Source organism: Squalius cephalus, assembly GCF_949319135.1.
Source record: "Squalius cephalus genome assembly, chromosome: 12".
NCBI lineage: Eukaryota > Metazoa > Chordata > Actinopteri > Cypriniformes > Leuciscidae > Squalius > Squalius cephalus.
The window spans coordinates 19,204,566-19,231,383 of record NC_137133.1 but is presented as its reverse complement, the minus strand read 5'-3'; the positions used below and the strand labels follow the sequence as shown (position 1 = coordinate 19,231,383).

Below are 26,818 nucleotides of genomic sequence, written 5' to 3'. Positions count from 1 at the left end.
AATCAATGACTAGAAGATAACTACACATAAGCTACATAAATTCATCATCTAACCATTCAGAAATGTCCTGTTGCTTCTACATTTTGTCACTTCTTCTTGAGTCTCTCCATCATTGTCTGACTCCGGTTTGAACATAAAAGGCTAAAAGTTTTAGAAATTTTCAGTGCATGTCTGTGTGAGGTAAAATGACACGAGCTCTTGAAGCTCCGCCCCCTGTGCCGGGAGCAGCAGCTCATTTGCATTTAAAGGGACAGACAAAAACGGTGCGTTTTTGCTCACCCTCAAAAAGTGACAATTTTAACATGCTATATAAAAATATCTGTGGGGTATTTTGAGCTAAAACTTCACACACACACTCTGGGGACATCAGAGACTAATTTTACATCTTGTGAAAAGGGCATTCTACCACACCTTTAATCTCTACAAACAGGTGCTAGTTAAAGATTTAAAATTTCACCACCTTCCCAAGGGGCAAACGACTTTTCGAACAAGAAAAAATGTGGGGCAAGATTTTGTCCATGGGGAATTGATTGGATGGTTGTGGTTTGCTATTGGTCGATCTCATGTGAGTGACAGGTTGCCCCGCCCTCGTGCCAGTAAACGCATCATCAGAGATGAGAAGACATGATTATGCAAGAGGGAGGGGAAGTTATTTTGATTAAAGATTAAGACATTAATTAAAAAGAAAATATGATGTACATTGTACACGGACAAATCATTAATAATAAATTCTGAAATATTCCTTAAAAAAATTTTAAATGTCCATTTTGATTTTATGGTAACTTAAACTTAAAAAGTTATTAAAAGAACAGACAAAAGAACCAAACTTAAAGTGAAAAACAAAAAATACTGTAAAAGTACTGTAAACATAGCTTACTGTTCACTGAAAACAGCTAAGATAATGGAAAATGTATGAAGTCTCACTAATTTCAGTTAATTACTACCCAAAACTCATGAACACTGTATTAAAAAATAATAATAAACAGTATGGGAAAAGATAATATGTGAAGCAGTATGAAGTACTAAATGTTCCAATGGTATGCCATTTAAAATGTGCTATTTATCATTTCAAACCAATTTCTTATGAATCAGTAAATCAGAAAATAAAAGAAAAGCTATTGAAATGGCCTTAGTGCCACTTTAAAGGATAAAAAATACCAAATGTAATATAATAAAACAAGTTTTGACATGTTCGTGACGATGTTATGACAAAATATACACACAATTTTAGCTAGTTGCTGCCCCTTTAAAATACTATTATTTCGTAATAGGTTACAAAAACAATACGTGTGTCAGCCAGCGTCACCGAGCCCGTGCGTCATGGCGTCACTTCCTGTACCAACTGGCAGTTGCTGTTGTCGGAGCGCCATGTTATTTCAAACAAAAGAAACAACTCCACTTCGTAACAGTTCATGACAGGCTGAAACACAATGGCGGAATATATCCTGCTTCTCAGCTTCTCATAAACCGGAGATTTTCATAATGCCTTTGTAAGTATGTCGACGGAGTTTAAGGATAAACGTGGTCGAAGCAAACGCGAGGTCTTGGGCCTTAAGTCACGAATCGGTTGAAAACTCGACACGCTGATAAAAGCGTGTAATGGTGTCGTTCAGTTGTTGAATTAGTCCACACTGTATTAATTTTGACAGCAATCTTGTTGTCAGTATGCAGCTGTTAATGAGATAAGATGATCCCCACCCCATCAGATGCAGAGATTGCGCTCATGCTAAGCACGCCGGCTTGTATGCAAGTTATAGGTATTAAATATATTTCATACAAGAGTTGTTGAACTGTTCAGATATGTAGATCAGTAGTGCACGTATTGCTGTAGGTAAGTGACTTTATACTAATACCCCTTAAAGGGGGAATTCGCACAGACGCGTTCAAGCGTACTAAACAAATGGGCGAAGCGGAACAGAACACAATGCATGGACCGTTTATTAAAGTTGAACTATTTTTATCTTGACATATGCCATGGTGTCTGTGGACGCTGAATGCGCGAGATCCTGGGAAAAAGACACGCACGTGCACAATTAAACTTCAACGCGCCACGTGTGAACGGCGAAAAAACAACAGCAAGATACGCAATAAATAAATACGATCTTTGTTCGTCAAAATATTTGCTATACTACGAGCTGTTCTCTACTTTGGACTCAGAAAGCGTTTGTTTATATGGGAAGGTCTGCACTGAACTGGGTGCATGTGTGCTGTTGTTTTTGGTCACAGGAAAAAACATAACCTGTAATTCTATTATGTATTCTTTTGCAAAGAATTGATGAAATAAGATGTTCTCAAAGTAGTGCTGGCAACAATACATTTACATATTAAATGATAATGTGTGTAAAGGTAGCTTCTTAACTATCTTCCGTTGTGTTCAAGTCATGTTTATGAGAGTTGAACAAGAATGAACCAAAATGTGTTAATTACGAGTGGGGAAACTCAGCATTTCTCTTAAGCCCGAGTTGTGGGAGTGTCAGTTAGAAAATATGGGGCTCGCAATAGATGCATTGACATTAGGGGAGTGGTTTAAGGAGAACTCCGGTCAATTTTACCATTGAGCTCATTTTTTTGTACATTTGGAGTGCTGTCAGTACAGAGAACAACGACAAAAATCGGTGTTGCCTACACCGTGTTATCCTCTTTTTAAAATTTGCACCCTGTTGACTTCAATGGGGCAAGTTTTAAACCTGCTTTTAGCCTCTTAACATCCTTGATGTGTCATTACAAGTGCCCAGCCATTGTGAGTGATTCCTTAGAGTTAACACGGGTGAATCTGACTGCAGTAGATGTGAAAGATATGAATAAAAAAAATGATGTTAATTCTGCCAGCGCACATACCTGTATTTTTTTCCTGTTTTCGGTCAAATTCCACAGTAGTCGATTGTCGAGTTCACGCACGTGATAACATATGAGCGTGAACTCGACAATCGACTACTGTGGACTTCGACCGAAAACAGGATGTAAATACAGGTATGAGCGCTGGCTGAAATAACATCATTTTTATTCATATCTTTCACATCTACTGCAGTCAGATTCACCCGCGTTCACTGTGAAGGAATCACTCACATGGCTGGGCACTTGTAATGACACATCAAGGATGTTAAGAGGCTAAACTTTTCACTTTTCAGATTTTGATTAAAGATTACCACGGGCCACGGCAAACAAATTTTTTCTGTGTTTTAACTTGCACGGATTAATTGTTCACCATTAACTTGATTAGGCTAATTGTTCACCTGATTAATTGTAATTGTTACATAAGACTATGTGCTAAAAATGTAAATCATCAATTTTGGTTTCATGTCGACTTTAAACATTTGGGTCAAGCTTGCATGTGTTTTTGGCACATTGTTTACTTACAGTATACTCACCGTTTCATTGTCTCTGTTTTAAATCCATATCTGAAGTGTCCTGCAGCGTACACGTGTCAAAACAAACTCCATGAGGCGTCAGTGATAGTTTTATTTCACCTCTAGAGGCCGCTCTCGTACTGTATAATGACAGCAGACCCTTCCCAGCAATGAACGTAACATGGAAAAACTATCAGTATGGATTTTTGCCGATAAATTGTGCTAGCAATTGGTTATTGCTGCCGATTAGCCTTAGATATGATAAACCTATCAGTTGGTTGACCTCTATAATATTTAACTATACAATTTACAGCACCTTCATAAATCGAATTAAAACAAAGCAAAAACGTACATGTGCATTCTTCATTTTGTAGAAGAAGAGTTAAAAAAAATAGCTGAATGTTTTGTAGAAAAGGTACATCGTTATCTTCCTCCGACCTAAAGTGACTTGAACGCATGTGACGTCATAATTACGACTTCACAACTCATAATTTACATACGAACTTCCCCAGAGGACTGGAATGCACCATTCATCTTTAGCCAATTTTTTTGACATAACAGTGGTCAGGTGATTGAAGGCTGAAATTTCATAACATGCAGAATTTCCAACAAAGATGCGAGCGGCTCCTGTGACCACGTTCTATACTACCACTATGTTTCTGTTAAATCTGACAATTATATGTTTGACTTTTTCACAGTCCAATTAGCAATCAGGTGCAGACAGTACAGCAGACCCCAAAGCATTATGGGATCACGTCTCCTATCAGCTTGGCACCGCCTAAAGAGGCCGATCTGGTCCTTGCGCGGAAGCTGACAGAGACACTCCGACCCTTCGGCGTCTTTGAGGAGGAGATGGAGCTGCAGCGGAGGTAAATGAAACATACATCACTGAATCGCACATGTATGTGGACATGCATCATGACAGTTAGATCGTGATTGAGACCATCAACTGGCTCTTTAACAGTTACACAACTTTTTAAGTTAACTTCTTAAAACTAAATGCACTAAGGTCATCAAATCCATTGACTTTATTTTAGGGATGCGCCGATACCGATAATTCTTTTTAATTGAAAGCCGATAATCGATGTATTGGCTGATAAATCTAAATCCAAGTTTTTATATAATTTTTGAGAGCCTGATTACAAAAACAAAATTCTCGCCATTAAAATCCATGTCCCAAACACACGATTATAATGATGTTCTCATTATAATTTTATGTAGCCTATATGACAGACACGTTGCACTTAACTGTATTTTCCTTTTTTGAAGCAATTCCAATCATATTTCAAGCAATTCAAAACCATCATGGCGAACAGTGCACATTTGAAGTGTCTCAACTGAAGGAAAATTTTTTATTGGGATGATAACGATAACATTAAACATTAACATTACATTTATTCATTTAGCAGACACTTTTATCCAAAGCGACTTACAAATGAGAACAATAGAAGCAGTTAAACTAACAGTAGGACAACAGTATGCAAGTGCTATGACCCTTCTCAGTTTAATCTAATGCAGAATTTTTTTTTTTTTAATTTTTTTTATATAGAACAGAATAGAGTAGTAGAGAAAGTGTTAAAAATGAACATATATCGGCCGATACCGATATGGTGGCCGATATATCGTGCATCCCTGTTTTTTTTCCTTCTATTTTAAAACAATTGATGATTATCTTATCAAAATTACAAATTATGTTACAGTGATGAATACTATAAAGATCTGAAATCAAATGCGTTTCTGATTTGTTTGTGTTTCTGTCAGCTCCATGAACATATCAGTTTGCTTTCTCACGTCACTAGCTTTGAATTTGCAACTTTGCTTGCAAACGAATGCATTAAACATTTGGGTCAGGCTTGCGTGTATTACAAATGTTAGCGTCCTCAGCCTTGATGGCAAACATACTGCTATTCTTTCTCTACTAATGTAGCATATAGTCAACAAATGAATTACTTAATAATGATATGAAAACATGTATGGTAGTGTACTGTATTACCATTTCAAACACATGCACCTACACGTGTCAAAACCAACTCCATGAGGCATCGGTGATAGTTTTTATTACCGCCTAGAGGTCGCTCTCGTACTGTATAATGCCAGCGGACACTTCTCAGCAGACTCAACCCCGAAAAACTGTCGGTATGGATTTTTGCAGATAACAGATTATTCCATCAGTTATTGGCCAAACCGATTGATTGGTCGACCTCTAGTAAAAAGAGCGGTATACTGTTAGCGAACATCACGACGCCACCCACACTGCTGAGAGTGCCGTTTAGATGAATATGTAAATGTGCTGCACGCTTTCCTCTTAGTAACAAACACAACTGCTGTTTTCTCACCACTGTATTTTATTGTATGTATGGATATATTTGCACCAGCTCTGCAATTTGGCACTCCAGTAAAATCATCACATTTATTTATTTATTTATTTGTTTAAAAGCAAGCAGCAATACAGTATTAAATATGGAAAAAAACAGTGTCATTGTCTCTGTCAATTAGAATTACAACTTCAATTTTTACTATAATGCAGCTCTTCAGTGTGTTCATGTTTTTACTCACGGGTTTACTCGATGGACTGAACAGAGGAAATGAACCGTCGAAGAAGGTGGAGCTTCAGAGCACACCTGGCTATTACGTAATCGCCCCGGACCAACTGTAGTTCGAAGGTTTTCGATGGAGTAAAGTTTTCTGGAAAGTTAGCTTTGGCAAGCTATTTCAAACTCCCAAAACGAACTTCATTTTGATTTGATTTTGTTCTAAATAACGTCAAACCAGTTCGTTCTTTCGATTTTTTTCTAATATTGGGGCCTTAACTTCCTGGAGGATACAACTGCCTTGTTAAAGAGCTTTTTACAAAATATTAAAATAATTTAAAAATAATATTGAAGGCACAGTAAAATTTTATAAATTGTTGGCAATTGTAGCCAAGTTATGTTTTGTTTTAAAAAATTACAGTAAAGACAAAATGAAGACACGACTATGATATTTCCTTTTTTTATCAGTTTATATTAAACTTCACACAGCACCAAGGGACGAGGATGGCAGCAAGTTTTCTTTTAATTAATACAACAAGGATGGATTAAATTCTTTTAGACTTCATCAAAGACTCTCAAAAAACATGTATCATGGTTTCCATGGCTGCTGAGAAATAAAATGTATTAAAATAGAAGACTATTTCACAATATTATTGTTTTTAATATATTTTTAATCAAACAAATGCAGCCTATAAGAATAAGAGACTTCTTTCTAAAACGGTAAATCTTACTGCCCCAAACTTTTGAATGGTTGTGTGTTCACTTCCATAATTTCTATCTTTTTATTGTTTATTATACTATCCAGTATACATTTCTCCATATCCATAAGTATGAAAATGTTGAGCATAGTCTCAACCCATCTTTTGTCTTCATCAAATTACTGTTTAAACATGGTTCTTTTGCACACAGAATCCTAGTGCTTGGGAAGTTAAATATGTTGGTTAAGTTGTGGATCCGTGAAGTCAGTGAGACGAAGGTAACTTATCGTCCTTTTAATTATAATAAATACATAAACTTCTGAATAACCATTTGCAGATTCCAACTGTTACATATTTTCATATATTTACAGAATATTCCAGCATCAGTGATTGAAAGTGTTGGTGGAAAGATCTTCACGTTTGGATCCTACAGGCTTGGAGTTCATACCAAGGGTAAGTTTTCACTAGACCAGCACTAGATCCATAAATGTACTTCACATAGTTTCCGTGTTTCTGAAATTTCTCATTCACTAACCTAATTGTTTAGGTGCTGATATTGATGCTCTCTGCGTTGCACCCCGACATGTGGAGAGAACAGACTTTTTCTCCTCTTTTTATGAGAAATTAAAGGAGCAGGAGGAAGTCAAAGACCTGAGGGTATGGAGCCTTTTATGAATGTGTACATATCCTGTACATCTTCCTCAATATCTGTGAGGCTTAACAATTGATATTTGCTTTTGCCTTCTAGGCGGTGGAGGAAGCATTTGTACCTGTGATAAAGCTGTCTTTTGATGGCATTGAGGTATTTTTTACGTCCTTGCATATATGATATCAAACAATAGTTCACGCCAGAATTGAAATTATCATAATTTTTTGTCATGTCATTTTGTGTATGTTTTGAAATAAGTTGATATGTTTTTGGCAGATTGACATACTGTTTGCCCGACTGGCACTACAAACCATTCCAGAGAATCTGGATTTGCGAGATGATGGCTTGTTAAGGAACCTTGACATTCGCTGCATTCGGAGTTTGAACGGTAATTGGTTATAATTGATGAACTTTGTTAGGGCTGGGTATTGTCACTGATTTCACGACTTGATCAATTAACGCGTTGCGCTTTTAATTCTCCTAAGGCCGAACTTAACGTGCAAATCAATAAAATCATGTAAAGTGACTTGCGTAAAATGGGACGTGCTTGATACTAAAACGAGTTATTAAAAGCACAAAAGAGAACTTGCGCTTTTTTCTCAGGCGGCTTTTTGTGCGCACACTCAGAGACTGAGCAGAACATGGACAAACGGGAGTTCCGGCTGCGCATCTAAACGGTCTAATACATGCAAAAATGTTAAAATTACCAGCTTGGCGAGTATTCACTCAAATCCAGTCAAATTATGTCTTAAGTGAACGTGAATAGTTGGGAGAAAATAGAATGTGTATCAGTATATTTGATCTGTGCATTCGGTGTTAAAGAAGACAGCAGCCTAATATTCCTGCTGCAGACTAATGTCAATAAAACAACAAAAGACAGAGAAAATCTCTCACTGCTCTTGACTGAATAACTTTTGTAGCTTCAATAAGAATCAAAGCAAGTTTAATTCTTCCAGTGAACATTGAAACTGTGATGGGCAACATCACAACTATGACAAGAAAAAACAAGTATACTTGAGCATTCTGTCCTTCTGAGGGTCTAATCGTCCTGTTTTTGGTTCGTTTACATGTCTGGTCAAATTACCATCATATGTAGGCTACGCACATACAACGAGTGCATTTAGCCCAGCCCACAGCATTGTTTTGGATGTTCGGTAACTTCCGTCAAAAGCCGACCAGTCAGGTTGTGAACGTATCCCTTTGCCTTTTAGGTTCGGTGATAAAAAATGCCAATCTGAACGCTAAGCGGACCAGGACTGAATTGTTGTTAATTTTTTTGGTCCGGACCAAACAAACCGAACTACAAGTGTGAACTAAAAGATTGATCTTGGAATTTAAGAATCAATATATCGGGTTATCAAAATGGAGCTTGATTAAAATCCATTAAAGGAGACATATCATGCTTTTAAATTGTTCCTTTTTACATATAAATCATACATTTGTAGTCTATATAAAGCGGAACTGCAATGCTTGGGTCTGAATTCCTCATTATTATAGCTCCACGGGCCCCTTTTTTACCCCTTTTCTGATGTGCTTCTGAGAGCAACTCGTTTTGGTGCGGTCTCTTTAAATGCAATTGAGACACTTCATACCCCGCCCCCTCTCCAGGATGCAGAGGTTCAACTCCACCCCGTTCGGCCATTTTTGTAGTCTGATAGCAGAGATAGGATTATCTAGCGGCACAGAAACTTTTTATTCACACGTTATTAACAAAATGTCAACAACGGAAGACTTGTCCAGCCAGCCTTACATGTTCGAGCCAGAGTCGGAGCCGGATCGAGATGAAAATGAAGACGACGAACCTGCAGAACAACGTCTTCATATGGATGTATCGCAATGGTGTGTTACTGTATTTATACATGAAACTTTGGTCTTCCGACCTTTTACCACCGTGTCGATTTATTTTGATTAATATGTGCGAGGGAGAGAGAGCAAGACAGCGTCTAGTTTGGAGACGGTGAAGTCTTGTTTACACTTTCGCCTGGCTCCGAAGAGAGAGTGCATGCGCGCGACCGGGTCTCTCTCTCTCTGCTCGTTCTTTCAGTCAAACATGCGCCACAAGCGCGGCAGTTCATCTACATTAGACGGTGTAATGAAGCGTGTGGGTTACTACATCCAACAACCGAACATTTTAACTTACCCTCTCGTAACTTCTGCATCCTTTAGCTTGGACTACAAAATTGCAGCGAGAAATAATAATGGCGGATTGCTCGAAGTGTTGGGCTGGAAGTCAATGTCCTTATTTGGCAGTTCCGCTGCAAATACTGTGACGTGATAGTTCAAAAAACGTCATAGATAACAGAAAAATCGGAACAGGTTGAAAAATATGACCAAAACAGAATATAAAGATATCAACGAAGCACCTGAAGAGAATAATTTCATCTTTTCTGTACTTCTAAACACTCCAAATATACAACAAAATGCATTTAAGGGCTAAAAAAGTGCATTTAGCATGATATGTCCCCTTTAATTGATATTGTCAACCCAGTCCTAAATCTTGTATGCTTGTTTAATGAAGTTTTCCCCTGGTAATCTCAATATATGTACTTGTTTGATTGTCTAATTTCTCAATGTGCTGACATACAGGTTGCAGAGTGACTGATGAGATTCTTCACCTGGTGCCCAACATTGAGAATTTCAGACTGACTCTTAGAGCCATCAAAATGTGGGCCAAGCGTGAGTAAAAACTTGTCTGTCAGCCTGAAATTGCATTTGGTTTGTGGAACATGCCACAAAAAACAAATCCTACAATGACCTGCTGTGTTTGTGGGTATTAGTGCAGTCAAAAAACCCCAGCAGTGCAGCATTGTGCCTCAGGAAATTTGTATGGCTTGCATTTGCTGCCTAGAACCCAGTGCACTCATGCTTAACCTAGTGAACAAATGACAGATTCTTAATTGGAACTTGGCCTTTAGAAATGCTTCATTGTGAAAAATATCAGGCCAGTTAGGGCTGCACGATTATGACAAAAATCATAATTGCTGATTATTCCCTTGAAATTGTAATTGTGATTTATTAATTTATTAATTACGATTATCAGAATTATATATATATATATATATATATATATATATATATATATATATATATATATATATATATATATATATATATATATAGGCATATTATAATACATGTTTACACAAAAATTAGCACACAAAGTATCGTCCCCATTTACTTACATACACATAAATTGTAAGAATATGACTAATAGTAAAGACTACTTATAAATAAAAATTAGGCCTATGCTAAAGCTATTAAATAGCAGTCCCAAACTAGTTTTTGTTAATGTTGGTATGAGCCACCACAGTCATTTAAAAATATAATTAAAAAAACACAAGGTGAAAATAAAGTGGCGTTTTGGGGTTAATATGGAAATGAGTTACCATGGTGAATACACAATATTAACAAGAACTGTTAATGAAACATGGAAACTGCTCTTGATGAATAGAATGAAAATCATACCTGCATGCAAATCCTTCTCAGCTAACACAGGACATACCAGTAACGTGATTTATTGGTATTTTACTCTTATTTCGTGTAATTTACAATGTAACGACGTTGCATGCTCGTAGTTTCTTTTACACTTTATATACAGTGAAGCGACACAGCGCACGCCGCCGCATTTACGCGTGCAATTGAAAAGTGCGCACTACGAGCACAGTAACGGCTGACAGGACAGGAAAGTCTGTTTTTCTGAGGTGAAAGACTTTTTATTTCAGCGTACATTTACGTCACTGCTTGGTAGTTCCTATTGTGCTGGGTTTTCTGAAGTAGTCATGATTCGCCTCTCATAACATAACATGCTCTAAACACGCACGCAGAGTGGATTTTCTTTTGTTGTCGCGGCTTTGAACGATTACGTAATCGCGATTAGAAATTCGATTAATTGTGCAGCCCTAAGGCCAATTCATTTATGAAGTTGATTTGGAGGTTTACTGTATGAAATTAAGAAATAAATGACATTATTTGAAACTCCTACAGGCCATAATATCTACTCGAATATCCTTGGTTTTCTCGGGGGAGTATCGTGGGCCATGCTGGTGGCAAGAACCTGCCAACTCTATCCCAATGCTGTGGCTTCCACCCTGGTCCACAAGTTCTTCTTGGTTTTCTCAAAGTGGTGAGTTCCTACAACAGACAATGACATAACACAGAATCTAAACTTTTGGTCTTTGCTTTCAGAGAGCCGTTCTCTTCAATTTCATTAATTCCTTATTTTTCTTCCTGGGTGGTGTTTTCAGGGAATGGCCAAACCCTGTCCTTCTGAAGCAGCCTGAAGACTGTAATCTCAACCTCCCAGTCTGGGATCCCAGAGTACTGTTTTTATTTATTTATTTATTTATTTATCTGACTTTATGTATTCATTTATTTGAATTGCAAGGCAATATATCTACAGAAACATTAAATATTTTGACAATATTCAAGATTTTTATGAATGTATTTTTGGTCTGATTTGGCGTAAAAAGGTGATTGCACCCAACAAATAATGGACATACCTGCAAACTAGTCGCTTTTCGGCGAAAATCGCCGTTTTGAATGGGAAAATGTCATCCACGTGAATCGTGTAGATCCGAAGAGTTTTTATTTTTTTAGGGGGTGGGGGGGGGGGGGGTGGGGGGTTCATCACGCGAGTCATTTGGCCAATCACAGTCAAGATAACGGCAGCGTCTTCATTGAAAAGCCCCTGGCTGCAGCTTTCCCGCGGATGAATTCAAGTTAGTGAACATGTTTAACATTAACGTTATAATGGCAAGTAAGCTTGTCGGCTAACTTACTCAGCTAACGTAAGATCAGCAAATTGTGTTGTTAGCTACAATGTTAGTTCAATGTGAAGGATTTTGGCAAGGCGATCTCATTCCACTGCACAGTGTTAATTTTCGTTGACGAATGATTTTCGTTATTATTTTCATCAACGACACCGAGACAATAAAGTAAATTATAAAAACTAGTTTTGAATGACAAAAACTATGACGAAAATCTATTGACATTTTCGTCAACGAATAAAAACTAGACGAAAATGTTAGATAGTGACGATTTGGGAAGCGATCCATTCAGAACTGATAGTAGATGCGCACATTTGTACTGTACTGTGCTGATGTACCCAGCGGGACACGAGGTGGCATGCGCTGCATGTCTCATGTCTCATCTTTCATCTTTCTGTGCGCACGCACACACCCGACCCGAAGCGTGCAGCCATAGACACCTATACAGCGCGTTTTGGAGAGTATTCACGTAAAATACGGTTATGTCTTAAACAGTTGTGAGTGTATCTGTGTGTGCATCAGTGCAATTCTGGATCCGCATGTCATTGGAAATGATCCGACGTCTTAAAGTGACAGTGGGTAATAAACCTAATGCAGTCTGTGTCCTTAATATTGATCAAGCAACAAAAGAAAAAGAAAAGCATTCACTGCTCGTTAATAGCTTTAATAAGGATTAATTATATGTCTGCTTGAAAGAATAAATGATGTATGCAAGTAGTTATAAAGAATGCATATAGCCTATCATTCATTGAAAAGAAGACTGTGTTCTACTTTAGGAAAAGTGGTTTTATTTCATTTTAAGATATTTTTTAAGTCACAGTAGTTAAATCTGTATCTGTATTGCATGTTCAAACTTTAAAATTAATTATATGAACAGGTTAATAGATGTTTTATCCGGGAGTATATGGGTTTGGACATTTTAGAGACATTCTAAATTAATGCATTACAATTGAACTAAACCCATTATATTTTAGTCGACTAAAATATTATTGTATTTCGTCGACTAAAACTAAAACAATTCAGATGACTAAAATATGACTAAAACTAAATGGTATTTTAGTCAAAAGACTATGACTAAAGCTAAATCAAAATTTGCTGTCAAAATTAACATTGTTATCTGATTTTTTATGCATATGTACGAAATGAAAACGAACACGTAATGAAACAAGACCCATTGGTGTCTGGTTTAATGGTAATGAGTGATCGAAACACCTGCTCTTTGGTGTGGCCCAAAAGAGGCACATGGCAAAACAGAGAAAACGGGCCCTTGAAAGGCTTGCCCAGGCCAAAAGAGTAAAAAAAATTTTTGATTGGGGGGGGGGGGGGTTATAAAATGTGTCACCTTTTTCAGACCTTCTGAGTTTGCAGGTATGAATGGAAATTCAGTGTTTATTGTTAGTTCAAATATAGTTAATGCACTGAAGGAAGAATGATATTTGATCTTTTTCTTTATTTGCACCAACATAAGATGCATATTAATAAACAACAGTATTCACCTACATATAACTTTACTAAACTGTTAAAGGATGTAAACATTTGTGGAAATGTGAAAGTGATTTTGAATCAAATAGTGACCAAGAATCAATTTTAATTGAATCGTGAGGTACCAAAAGATTCCTACCCCTATTCAAAAGGTTGTTAATGTGTCAGGTGGCTCAGTACACATAAAGCAAGCAATGTTTTGAGAGCACCACAGATTAGGATCAAGCGACTATTAAAATGCCTTGATTACTTGACTGCGTCATGATAAAGGTAGTGAGTATGAAAATCACACAGTCAGGGAATGTATTCATCTAATAAAAGCACTTTAGAAATCAGCATATTTTGCATGGTGCTGGTTAAATTTATATATATATCAAAATAATATTTTTTTTAACCCACACATAATCAGAAAACAAAATTAATTTAGCATATCATTTACTAAAAGCTACAGTGATTTTTCTGTACCGTCTCAAATTCTTCACTTCAAAAAATGTTTTTATTTTTTTTTTCTTCAGGTAACTCCGAGTGACCGGTACCACCTCATGCCAATCATCACGCCAGCTTACCCTCAACAAAATTCCACTTACAATGTCTCAGCATCTACTCGGGCCATCATGGTGGAAGAGTTTAAGCGGGGTCAGTCTCATTTCTGAAGATCCCTAGAAACACATTCTGGTAGAATAAAGAAGCGTGCTTTGAAAAGTGAAAATGTCAACATTTTCCTCACCATCATGTTATTCTAAATCTGTATTCCCTGAAAGCTTCCCATCTCCAGCAGATCTAATTTGTGTTTAAGTACATTAAAATATGGATTCGGGTTGTCAAAAAAGGAATATAGCACACAATTTGAATGGACTACTTTTTTGTTTGTCCTTGACAGTGTTTAACATCCCCTTTTGTGTTCTACTGCTAAAAAGAATGTCATGCAGATTTGGAATAACAGATTTTTTGTTTTTGTTTTTTTGTTTGGGTGAGCGATTCCTATTAAGCTGAAGATACCGTGCAAGGCTATTGTGCCACTGTTTGATTCACATTCCAATTGTTTAACTCCTCACAGGTCTTGCTATCACGGATGAAATATTGCAGAATAAAGCAGATTGGTCCAAACTATTTGAAGCACCAAACTTCTTTCAGAAATACAAGTATGTATTAAGCTGCATATCCTGTTGGACACTCATGGTGAGATTTAATCATTTCAATAAAGATTTATTTCTCAAAACTGCACTCACACACATTCATAGCCCTTTCACAAGTACCACCTTATGTAATCGGTGTCATCAATTTGAAATAAAAGCAGAATTTTGCATATTATCAGTTTATTTATATGAATACAACACAATGGCTTTTGACACGTCAACGTTTTTGATAAAATAAAATGTGTAATAGTCCTGCTTAACAAATTATTACTGTAGAGCATGCCTGAAATGTAAGTAACACTTTTGAGATGGTTAAAATTTATATTTTTCAAAGGTAGGTATTTCAGTTTAATGTGGTTTTCTTGTGCTATTAATTTGTGTACAATTCAAAAATAAAATGTTTTAGTTCACAATTCGTACAATGTATTTCTTGTTAGTCTGTGTTTTCATAGTGTTCCTAATTTTCAATTTTAACTTTTTTTTTTTTTTTTTTTCAATTTCGTCAATGTTTAGCATTTAGTCTGTTTTTGTTAATTTTTAGATTAAATTCATTGTTACGACTTTATGTCAGTAGGTGTGTTTGACTCGAAGCAACACTGCTCAGACCGATCAGTGTATGACGTCAGAGCACCGCATGAGCGATTCGAAAGCAGTCTTCTCTAATTGCTTTCATGGTACTTTGATGTCATTCACCGATCGGTCCACACAGTGCCGCCTCAAGTCAAACACCTAATATTTCAGTCAAAGGATACAGAATTCTGACTGAAGGAATAAAACTGATATTTTCTATCAGTAATGTAGTTTTAATACAGCTCATTGCTTTGCCATGTTAATTGAAGATCCATTGTGCTTGAAAGCTGATGAAGCTCAATTTTGGGGGGTTTTAGTGGGTAGATTTTTTTTTTTTTTTTTTCTAGCTAATTTAAGCTCATTTTAAATGTTTCGGATGCTCCTTCACTTTCCGACACAAGTCTTCCCACCCCACATGAGGATGCAGCGACTGCATGCAGTTCATTGTGGTGCTCAATTCATAATCACCATTATTTTGTACAATGTAGCAATTAGCTGGTTTCAAAGAATGAATTAAAAATTATTTACAGCATCTCATTCTTTTCTGTCCAGATAAGCCCCTAAAACATAGAGTGGGGGAAAATGCCCAAAGTGTGGTGCTCTGCAGAAAAATACAGATAAATACATAAAGGATAAATTGTGAACATTTTAAGCTGCTATAAACTTTTAAGTTGCGGTCAAAATATAGGTTATCTTGCTTTTGCTTTGGTACTTTGATTAATCTATAAGATATGGGGAGCCATTCCACTGAAAAATCGTTTTTTTTTTTTTTTTTTTAAACGATAGAATAATCTGAAAGAGTTTGTACACTTCTATTCTATTAGACCATCTATTCAAATGGCAAGTAAACTGTGTTGAGTCACTTTGGTTAAACAAAATGCAGTTTTGCTTAAAATAAATGTATCTTGTGAATGTATGAATTGGGAAACGGGATGAAAATTGTTAATAATGTTATAGTTTGTCTGAAATAATTGATTATCATAAGAGGACTAGATCTTTTCATGATGCTAATTAACTGTAAAAAGTGCCTTGAATCTGCTGTTAAAGATAAAGCGTTTTAGTGTGTGAAATGAAGTGATCATGGCTGGATATGATAAGGGTGATCCCCACTTTCTTGAATGAAGTTCATAAAGATATTTTTGTCTTTGGAGGGAGGTGTAACAGTACATTTTCAGTGAGATGGGGGCGGGACGGCCCTGTAAGTTTTGCCGGGTTTGGTTGAACAGCTCTAGTCTAAAGGATGTAATGGCATTGTTCTGTCTTTTATGTCCCAAGGCATTATATAGTGTTGCTAGCAAGTGCACAGACAGAGAAGCAGCACTTAGAGTGGTGAGTACAGCTTACCGTCTTCATCCAGCACTGTCACATGCTTAATCGGACCGATGTTCTGCTCAAATCCCCTGCATCTGTTTAAAAAAATGTGGTGGAATTGGACTAAATAAACTGTTTGCCTGACAGGGTGGGCCTCGTGGAATCAAAGATCCGAATCCTGGTGGGAAACCTGGAGAAGAACGAGTTTATCACACTCGCCCATGTGAATCCACAGTCATTCCCGGGACTAAAAGAGGGAGCTGACAGGTGAGTTTAAGATGCTTTTTAAAGGCTTAAAACCGACCTAAGAATAGTCAATAGTCCCATTCACAGTCTTTACTTGCTCTTTCCTTTGTGTCCGTACAGGGAGGAGTTCAGCACAATGTGGGTAATAGGTATTGTGTTCAAAAAAATGGAGGGAAAATCAGAAAATCTCAACGTGGACCTGACGTTTGATATCCAGTCCTTCACTGACACAGGTAAGACTTCCTGTCTGTTGGCAGTTTTAAAGAACACACTCGAAGAGTCGACTTTGCTTTTGTTTTGTTTTTCTGGATGTTTTCTAGTAATCAACATGTGTTCTTTGAATGGCTGTAGTTTACCGACAGGCGATCACTAGTAAAATGTTTGAGCAAGATATGAAAATCACAGCCATGCATGTGAAGAGGAAACAACTGCATCAGCTACTTCCTAAAGTCGCCATTCAAAGGGGCAAGAGAAAGGCAAGTGTTCATGTGTATTTTTGCAAAACATGATAGACAATCGCTTAGAATCGAGATTAAAATGCATGTGCCACACTTTAGCAATTTATGTTGTTTTACAACATTAGGGTAGTGTATCCAAGTAATAACAGGTTAATTCAGGTTGATTGGGACACTTTTCCCCAGTTATCTCAATGGCAAAAAGTGAACCAACAAAACACAAATTCACCCTATGCTTTCAAGGTGTATGAAATGTATGTTTAATGGTTATTTTTCTAATATTTTTTTTTTAACATTTTTCAAGGTAAAAGTGTTTTTTTCTTCTTCCTCATATTATAAATCATACCGTTGTTCTAGAGGTTTTGTTATTTGACATTCTGAAATTCAATGACACAATCATGTGAGGGTCTATAGGGGTCATTCTTATGGTATCATTTCATGCTTTATAGTTTTCTTGGCCTTAAGATGGCTTGCACAATTTGTTACACCACAGTGACTTGGATTTGTTGGATCAAAGCCTCAAAAATTGTTAGTTTATTATTTTTTTCTTTCTTCTAGAGCATCTAAGATATTTAATTACCCTTAGTTATTTGATTACAGACTATTATGCATGTAACTGTTACTGAGGGAATCATTTACATTTTAATTAATTTTAAAGGTACAGTATGCAGTTTTTTGCGACACTAGTGGCACCTAATGGAATTACAAAAATAAAGTATTATGTTTCTCACTCAACAGTGATGTACAGTTTTTTTTGTTGTTGTTGTTAACTGTGTCTTGTTCTCATTTCCCTTTTCCTATAGCATTCATCTGATGGCATTCGTGTGATGAATGACGGCAGTCTCGACCTATCGGTTGACAGTGACAACAGCATGTCAGTGCCCTCCCCCACAGGCCCTTCAGCTGCCAAGAGCGCCCGTGCCTCCAGCCCTCAGGGGTATAAAATCTAAATATTTTCACCTGCTTCTCTAACATCATTTGTCTGACTTTATGTAACTCTTGTCTTTTGGGAATACCTGTACACATGCTTTTTTCGTTCTTTTTTTCTAATCTGTCCTCTTCCCTCCCTGACCATAGTTCCACAGGGACGGCCACAAACAACTCAGATTTGCAGGGAAAAACGGACACTTCAAGTGGAAGCCCGCTCCTGGCTGGTGGTATGTCTATTGGGATCTTAACTCTATACGGCTTACTGTATTATATTTGATACAGACATTTTTAAGGCGTTTAAATTATCAACATGGTCAACTTCGCTGAAAAACATACTACATACAAATCTACATTTCAAGATGAACACTTACTGGACTGAAGCAGCTTAGGTTTACTTGATTATCTGTACATTTGTTTTAGAGGAATCATGTTAAAATGTAAGTATTAAATATGATGCATCAGGCTTTTGAGGAATGTTTATTTGTAAATCTCTGTAATCAGAGTATCACAAATGTATTGCATTAAGTTTTCTCCCAACAATAAACATGTTTAAATAGGCTGATATACTGTTATAAAGATCTCAGTGTTACGATACTGGAATTTCTAACTTCGATACAATACCTTTGATACAATTTTTGATAGATATTTGTATTTTTTCTCCATTTTTTTATAATATGGGTAATTTTGTTGTAATAGTTGTCACAGCACAGGGAGGTTTTATTTGAAATGACTATTGAACTAAATTTATAAGAAAAAAAAAGACTAATAAAATTAGAACAAATAAACAAATTGCAAACCATAGAACAAATAAATACAATTGAATACAGAGACAAATTAATTAAACACTGCTTTAAAGGGATAGTTCGCTCAAGAACTTAAATGGTAATTTATTCACCCTCAAGTTGTTCCAAACCAGCATGAGGTTCTTTCTTCTGTTGAACGCAAATATACAAAAAAGAATGTTGGTAACCAGTTTCTGGTCACCATTGACTTCCGTAGTATTTATTTATTTTTTCTCTATTATGGAAGTCAATGGGAACCAGCAACTGTTTGGTTACCAACATTCTTCAAAATATCGTCTTTAATGTTTAGCAGAAGTAAAAAATTCAGGTTTATTATACAGGTTTGGAACAATTCGAGGGTGAATAATTATTATTTGTATTTTTTTTGGTGAACTATCCCTTTAAGTTTTTTCAGGTGAGTCTTTGTAAAAATTAAATACAGATTAATCAATCAATTAATTGGTTACAAAAGTTATTCAGTAAAGAGCAGCGAGTGCATGCAATTTACTGTTACACGTGCATTTTTTCTTAACGATTTACATTCCAAAACTGACTGTATTTGTTTTTATTTAGCTGTTTAAGTGCAATAAGCCACAAAAAAGAACTAAATTTGGTACACTATATCATACTGTTTACATAAAAGCCGGGTATTATGTATGATACTCAACAAAACCACTTTTTTTGTTGACAACTTTTTAAAGATTTTTTTTAATTCTTTTAATTTCATGTCAGTCTTTGCAGTGTTAATGTCACCTTTAAAGTTGCCATTTTTATTTTGTAGTTTTGTCATTGATTGAATAGTCCACCCAGTGAAAATGGTCATTGGGTCTCATTCACTAATAATTGCGTGGATTATTACGTTTTTGAACGCATAGGAGAACTTCTCACGAAAAATCTCCGCCTAATTCACAACACGTTCGAACACACATGAGTTTGTTCTTAACATCGTTCTGATGTTAGTGAATTTGGAGTATTCTAAATGAGCGGCCGCGTGAACGAGGTTAGTCATTTGCATAAGACACGCCCAAACCATCTCCATATAAGGGCTTTCCGCACACCATTTCCTTATAGCCCTTCGTCACGTTTGTCAAACACGCCGCTGTTTGCAGACGTGCTCTCACCCGATCCTCGATCCATTCTCACCCGTTTAAACACTATAAACACCTTTTATGCAGACCCAGATTACAGACCTCTCATTAGCCAGCTGTACATGCGTGTATATCTGCTATTCAGAAAAATCTTGCAGATGAAGCTATAATGCAGCTTTTCTTACTCTAACTGTATATGATGGAATGTATTTAAGATGAATTTAAACTGTATTATTTAATAATGAATACAATTAATGCAATATACTTCAATATAATTTTTAGTTGTGTTAGGATAAAATCTCAACACTATTATAGGCCGTACAGAGTACGTGCTTTTTGCGTACGTGTGGTTTCAATTGTTCCTATGTTTTTTTGTAAATTGTGCGTACGCTTACATAGTGAAAGAGACCCATTTTCTTCATCATCGTTCCAAACCTGTATGACTTGCTTTATTCCATAGAACAAAAAATTTTTACGTTTTGAAGGATGTTCTTGCTGCTTTTTCCACTTTTTTTATTTTTTATTAAAGCACCATAAGTAATCCATATTCAAGTTTACTTCACCCGTATTTTCATAGGACAGAAATCAAACCTGCATGACATACCAAATGGAAAACGACTTAAATATAACTATAGAAAAGAGCAGTTTGAATATTCTTCAAAATCTTTGCTTTTTTACTCCGAAAAAAAGAGTCATTTGGGTTTGCAACAACAAGACTTTTGGATAATTTGTTTTCAATACTACTACTGATTCATTTTTGTATTGATCATAGCAGTGGATGGATCTAAACCCGATAATGTTGGGACCTCTAGCAGCAATGCCCCGCGTAAGGGGGCAGCTGTACTGAAGAGGCCTGCCTCACCCCTTCAGCAAGACTTGGAGAAGAAAGCCAAAGTGGACAGCGTCCAACAGGACCCTCATCCTAGTCCATGTTTATCTGCTAGCCCTGCCAGTAAGAGACCTGCCTCACCCCTCGAGGATGAGACGTCCAAGAAAGCCAAAGTAGAGGATGTAAGTCAACGCTCTTTCATCTGCGTTGAACCCTCCATAAATGTTATGTATAAAGTGATCTGAAAAGCCTAAATAAATCCTGCTCTTCCAGTTCTCAACCGCAGAAGCAAAGTCAGGTGAAGCTGATGACCATGTTGATGCGGATTCAGCGGTAAAGGCTGTTTGTTCTTACTTTGTTACAAAAGTGCCAACATTTATCTCCATTCTATCGCCCGAACTTGAAGAGGCAGCTCTTTTATCTTTGTGTTTTTTTCTTATGCAGAGCATTGAAGTGGTTCCTTCAGATGGTGAATTGAAAACCGACACAGAATTAACGGTAAACTAATCATAAAAACAGGGTATGCTTGTTATAAACATAAATGGAGTGAATACATGAGAACTTAAATGCTGATGTTAGGTCCTGTCATTCTCAGGTGGTGGAAACCGCAGAGAAGATGCCGCTTTCCCAGGTTAGGACATGTCCAGTTGATTATTACATAAGAAGATTATTACATAATAATAATCCTTCTACCATGTCCATGACTCGAGTCATTTATCTGTTCTCACTGAAAGCTTAATGCTCCACAAAGCACCAGCCAATCAAATCAGAATTAATAACAAAACATCTTTATGCATTAATACCCATAAGGGTTATGACTACTATTATGACTAAGTTTTTTTTGAAAACTTTTACTCAGCAAGGATGGATTAAATTGATCAATTGAAAGTAAAAACAATGTAAGCAGCACAACTGTGCATTATTGATAATGTTTCTTGAGCAGTATATTAGACTGATTTCTGAAGGATCATGTGACATTGAATGTAATGATGCTGAAAATTTTGGCCAGGTCTCTCTTGAAAAAGAGGTTTTAAATCTCAATGAGATCATCTGGTTAAATAAAGGTTAAATAAATAAAAATCAGCTGTAAATGACATTTAATTTAACATTTAAAATGTTATAATAGAAAACAGTTATTTTAAATTGTAATAAATTTCTGTTTTACTGTATTTTTGATCAAATAAATTTAGCCTTGGTGAGCATAAGAGACTACTTATTAAAAATATACATTCTCACCAGCATCAAACTTTTGAACAGTTGTGTAACAGTAGTTAGTTAATTGTGATTTGTAGGCAAGTAAAAGTCAGGCCATTTTTAAAGAGCTTTTAAAATAACATGCTACGATATTAAGTTCTCTGAAAATTATTACATCAGTATCTGAGATGTCTGAAGAACTAAAGATAGGCTTTAGTATATAATTGTGTATAAAGTTTATTCCAAATTATTTTAATTGAAATAGTCTTCTGTAGAGCTAAATAGAAATTTCAGTAACACTTTATTTTAAGGTGACGTATTTACACGTTCCTACATGTACTTACTATAGTAATAACAGTAAATTATGTATAATTAACCTTACTAAACCAAACCATAACCGTAAGTACATGTAGTTAATATGACACAGTACTTGTTTAAGCAAGTACTGTCACCTTAAAATAAAGTGTAACCAAAAGTTCAAGTGCTCAATGAACAAATGGATTGTATGCATTACAGTGGATAAATTTACTTTCAATTATGGAAAGCAATCTACAAAAACATACTTGGGGACACTTTTATTTAGGTAATTAAGTCATATTCTTGTTAAGGTTAACAAAAAACTTTTTGGAGCAATGGGATTTCACTTTCACTGCTCGGGGAAATGCAAAGTAAAACTAATCACCTTGTTGAAGACACGGCTGGTTCAAACAAAAACATTTATCTTAGAAGAGATGAGATTATTACTTGTCAGTTTGTTACTTTGACACTTTAGGCCTGTTTACACCAAGGACAATAAAGATACAGTTCTAAAAATCATTCCAAATATAAAAGAATAGCAGAGTCGGTAACGGTAATGACACAGAGAAACGATATTGTTGGAATCACTTTCAGAATGATTTTATCCAGCTGATGTACAACAAAAACAGTGACAGCCAATCAGAATCCATTTCGCTTTAAAGAGCTTGAGCATTTAAAGCGACAGACGACAAAACTGCAGCGTGTGCTTCAAATAAACAATGATATTGTGCATTGGTGTGGATGCTAATATAGTTATAGTTATCTTTATGGAGTTCATGGTGCGAACAGGGCCTTTACACTGATTCCAATCCATTTCACTGACAATCTATCCTTTTTAATGTTCTACAGAAAATATCCCACACCGATCTGTCGGACGTCCAGATCCTCCCGTCCAACCCCATCGCAGTGGTCAAGAACTCCATCAAGCTGAGGCTCAGCAGGTAGAAGCGGCCCAGTCTCGTGCTCAGGAGGTGAACGTCCCCTCGGCTCCTGCCCATGTGCAACACGGCTCTCCACAAGGGGGCAGCTCTGTTCTTCCACAAACTCCCTGTGCCCTTCCCCTCTCTCTCTCTCTCTCTCTCTCTCTCTCTCTCTCTCTCTCTCTCTCTCTCTCTCTCTCTCTCTCTCTCTCTCTCTCTCTCTCTCTCTCTCTCTCTCTCTCTCTCTCTCTCTCTCTCTCTCTCTCTCTCTCTCTCTCTCTCTCTCTCTCTCTCTCTCTCTCTCTCTCTCTCTCTCTCTCTCTCTCTCTCTCTCTCCGTACACTGCAAAAAAAGATGTCATACACAAAAACCTCAATGTGATTCAATGTGTTTGTGTGATTTGGTGCACATGCTTTGTAAATCCGTTCATATCCTTCTGTTTTGACCCGAAAGACAGTGACGCTTTGCTTTTTTTCCTTATTCTTTTTCTTTTTTTTTTTTCTTTTGTAAATCAATAAAGAGGCATGTAATTATATTCCAGGGTACAGTTGGTCTTTTGGAGACCGATCCACCATATTGTACAGAGCTGAAGGTGGAGATGTCGGTGGAGATGCATTGAATGGACATGAACTAATGACAGTTACTAATCTGACAGCGGAGGACATGGCTAGCTCATCCAGATGATTGGAGCTCACTAATACAGCTGTAATTTAACCAAATCAGTCTGAGATTAGTGTAAACACCATCGTTTTGCTCCGCCGTCTTAGCAGGGCATTAATTATGGGTGTTAGGAGTGGAATAGCTAGTATTCCCAGCATGCTTTGATTCGTGCTCTGAGGAGACAGACCAGTGCTGGCCGTTCATTTAGGCTTGTTTTACCATATGTATATATATATAGAGACGACAATATTGAAACTTTTATTTGCTTACAACAGCTTGGTTTTCCTGTTATATGCTGGGATTTTCCCAATGTGGAATCTAAGATGCTTTTCGAACGCGATTAAAATGGTGGGTCAGCTCGTTTCCGTTGACCTGATTTTGAGGATATGGACGTGAATATGTAATGACGATAAGATTGATTTAAGTTTCAAACGAATGATGTTTTATTGGGGCTGGAGAGTGATTTTGTTCATTTTTGAAATCTGTACGAACTTTTCTTACTCCGTGTTTTGTCTTGATGGTCTGTGTTGACTGTGGATTTGTGTAACGGTAAAGCTGCCGCCCCGGGAACACTCGTCACGGCACAGATTCACTCCTGTGAAACGCCTCCTATGGCCTTGCAACGTTCTTTCAGTTCTTTCATACGCTTATTTGTAAGGACAAGGTATTGTACTTTTTCACAAATAAAAGTCTACGTTGGTGCAAAAAGAAATCAGTGTGATCTGTTTGTTTGTATCGCCTCTTAACAGTAGGGATTATTAATGCAGTGCTTTATGCTTCACACTGCACAAATTAAAACCAAAAATTGGTTCATTTAATTTAAGGTAAATGTAAGGTTTGAGTCTTAAAATGCTGCTTTTGAGCATTACAACATGTGAACAATGCAGGGAATCTACACTGGAATTACATTAAGAAAAAAAAGTCTTGATTTTAACTGAAAGTTTTCAGATTTTTTTCTCTTTTGACATGTTTGATTGTGGCATGTGGTAATATATTTTTTCCCATGATTTTTTTAAAATATTTAAATTTAGCTGAAAGATGTTAAATAGCCCTAATATACTTTAGAATAGATCTATTGTAAATGATTGCTGTTTTAATCATAGTGTTCATGTCTTTAGTTTTCATATATTTCAGACAAAGGTATTCTTAACTGCTAAAGGTGCATTCAGAGTGTCAGACTGTATTTATATTATTAAATGGCAGCCTTTGTGATTTGAAAATCGTATTAATTAAGCCATGTCACATTCTCACAAACAGGCATAAAAAAGTTTTCGGCCAACTGGTGCCACTTTTTCTGAGTGCTGATTTTGGACTCTGGATGTGTTGAATTATATATCTTATTCTGGGCAATAACCATGGAAATGCTTTTTTTGGTGAAAAATGTGGTCACTTTTTTTTTTTTTTGTTAGTGTGATTACTCAAATACTGTGCAATATTAATTAGCAGCATGTACTTATTATGTAAGTAATAACACTCCGCTTCGCGTCGGGGTCCTGTTCAGCCTGTCGGGGTTGTTATTCGCTATAACGACCGCCTCTCTATACATTATCCCGCTTATTACATGGCTACCTACAAAATAAATAAATAATTTGCCACGAATTATTGATTTAAAAAGGAGTTTATTGATTTAAAAACGATTGTATTGCTTCCGCCAAAGAAAATAGTCCGTTCCGCGTCCATAGCAACGCGCTGTTTTTCATGGCAACGGTCTGTTATACTTCGCAGCGGTCTGTTATCAAGAAATAACAGACCGCATTCTACATTGGAATTCAGCCAAGCCATGTAATAAAGAGATATAATTAGGGTTTGGTTTAGTATTAGTTGTTTGTAATTAAATAATGCATAATTTACTGTTATTACTATAGAAAATGTATCAATGAGGCATTTATATAGAGTTATGCGTTTAGAAAATGTGCAGGTAATGTAGTTACCTATAGAGACTGACTTTAAGAAATACCCAAACAAAGCTCTGCAAATATTTGAGATGGTGTTTGCTACACAAAAATACCCATCAGCTTAAGAGTGATGAACAACTACCTTTCTTCTCAAATATTATAAACAGTAATTTAAACAACAGACGCACTCTTTTTGCTACTGTAGAGAGACTGACAACCCCCCCCCCCCCAAGCCAGATTCCCAGTGAAATGCTCTCAGACAACAAGTGCAGTGAGTTTGCTTCTTTCTTCTCTGAGAAAATCAATAATATCAGAAAGGTGATCAGCACATCCTTGAGTTGCTCTGGGGTCAGACAGATCAAACCACCTGAGAAAGTAGTTACTATGTCTGATTTTGAAGAAATTGATGGCAAAATTTTGGAAGAAACCGTACAGCACCTTAAAACATCAACCTGCGCTCTTAACACACTTCCCACATCTTTTTTCAAAAGTGTGTTAAACAGTTTAGAAGCAGATCTTCTAGAAGTGGTAAATGCCTCACTTCTCTCTGGGAGTTTTCCAAACTAAAGTTCCAAAACTGCAGTTGTCAAGCCCCTCCTGAAAAAGAACAATCTGGATAAGACCATATTAAGCAATAGGCCGATTTCAAATCTTCCTTTCATAGGCAAGATCATTGAAAAAGTTGTCTTCAATCAGCTGAACAAATTCTTATGCTCGAATGGATACTTTGACAATTTTCAATCTGGTTTCCGACCACACCACAGCACAGAGACAGCGCTCATAAAGATAATAAACGATATTCGCTTAAATACTGATTCAGGCAAATTATCAGTGCTGGTACTACTCAACCTCAGTGCTGCATTTGACACTGTCGATCATAACATACTTCTTGACAGGCTGGAAAACTGGGTGGGGCTTTCTGGGATAGTCCTAAAATGGTTCAGGTCATACTTAGATGGGAGAGGTTATTATGTGAGTATAGGAGACCATAAGTCTGAGTGGACATCCATGACATGCGGAGTCCCTCAAGGC

At 36.6% G+C, this 26,818-nt stretch overlaps 1 protein-coding gene across 6 annotated transcripts; it reads left to right on the top strand.

The window, feature by feature from the left end:
* Window positions 1–1,307: 1,307 nt before the first annotated feature.
* papola (poly(A) polymerase alpha) lies at window positions 1,308–24,594 on the top strand (the record flags this gene model as incomplete). 6 transcript variants are annotated; one of them, XM_079888934.1, is made up of 24 exons in its annotated part: window positions 1,308–1,490; window positions 4,046–4,216; window positions 6,788–6,854; window positions 6,948–7,029; window positions 7,124–7,233; window positions 7,325–7,378; window positions 7,502–7,613; window positions 9,812–9,901; window positions 11,210–11,348; window positions 11,470–11,542; window positions 13,989–14,109; window positions 14,531–14,615; window positions 16,455–16,508; window positions 16,638–16,757; window positions 16,857–16,969; window positions 17,088–17,212; window positions 17,995–18,128; window positions 18,269–18,348; window positions 20,764–21,002; window positions 21,094–21,153; window positions 21,265–21,318; window positions 21,416–21,451; window positions 23,161–23,282; window positions 23,773–24,594. In XM_079888934.1, the coding sequence occupies exons 1-23, from the start codon at window positions 1,483–1,485 to the stop codon at window positions 23,254–23,256; spliced, it is 2,223 nt and encodes a 740-aa protein (XP_079745060.1). In that variant the 5' UTR covers window positions 1,308–1,482. The 6 variants fall into 6 exon arrangements, with proteins under 6 accessions (XP_079745060.1, XP_079745062.1, XP_079745061.1 ...); XM_079888935.1 differs by having other exon boundaries at window positions 1,321–1,490; window positions 20,767–21,002; window positions 23,161–24,594; XM_079888933.1 differs by having other exon boundaries at window positions 1,321–1,490; window positions 23,161–24,594.
* Between the last annotated feature and the right edge of the window lie 2,224 nt (window positions 24,595–26,818).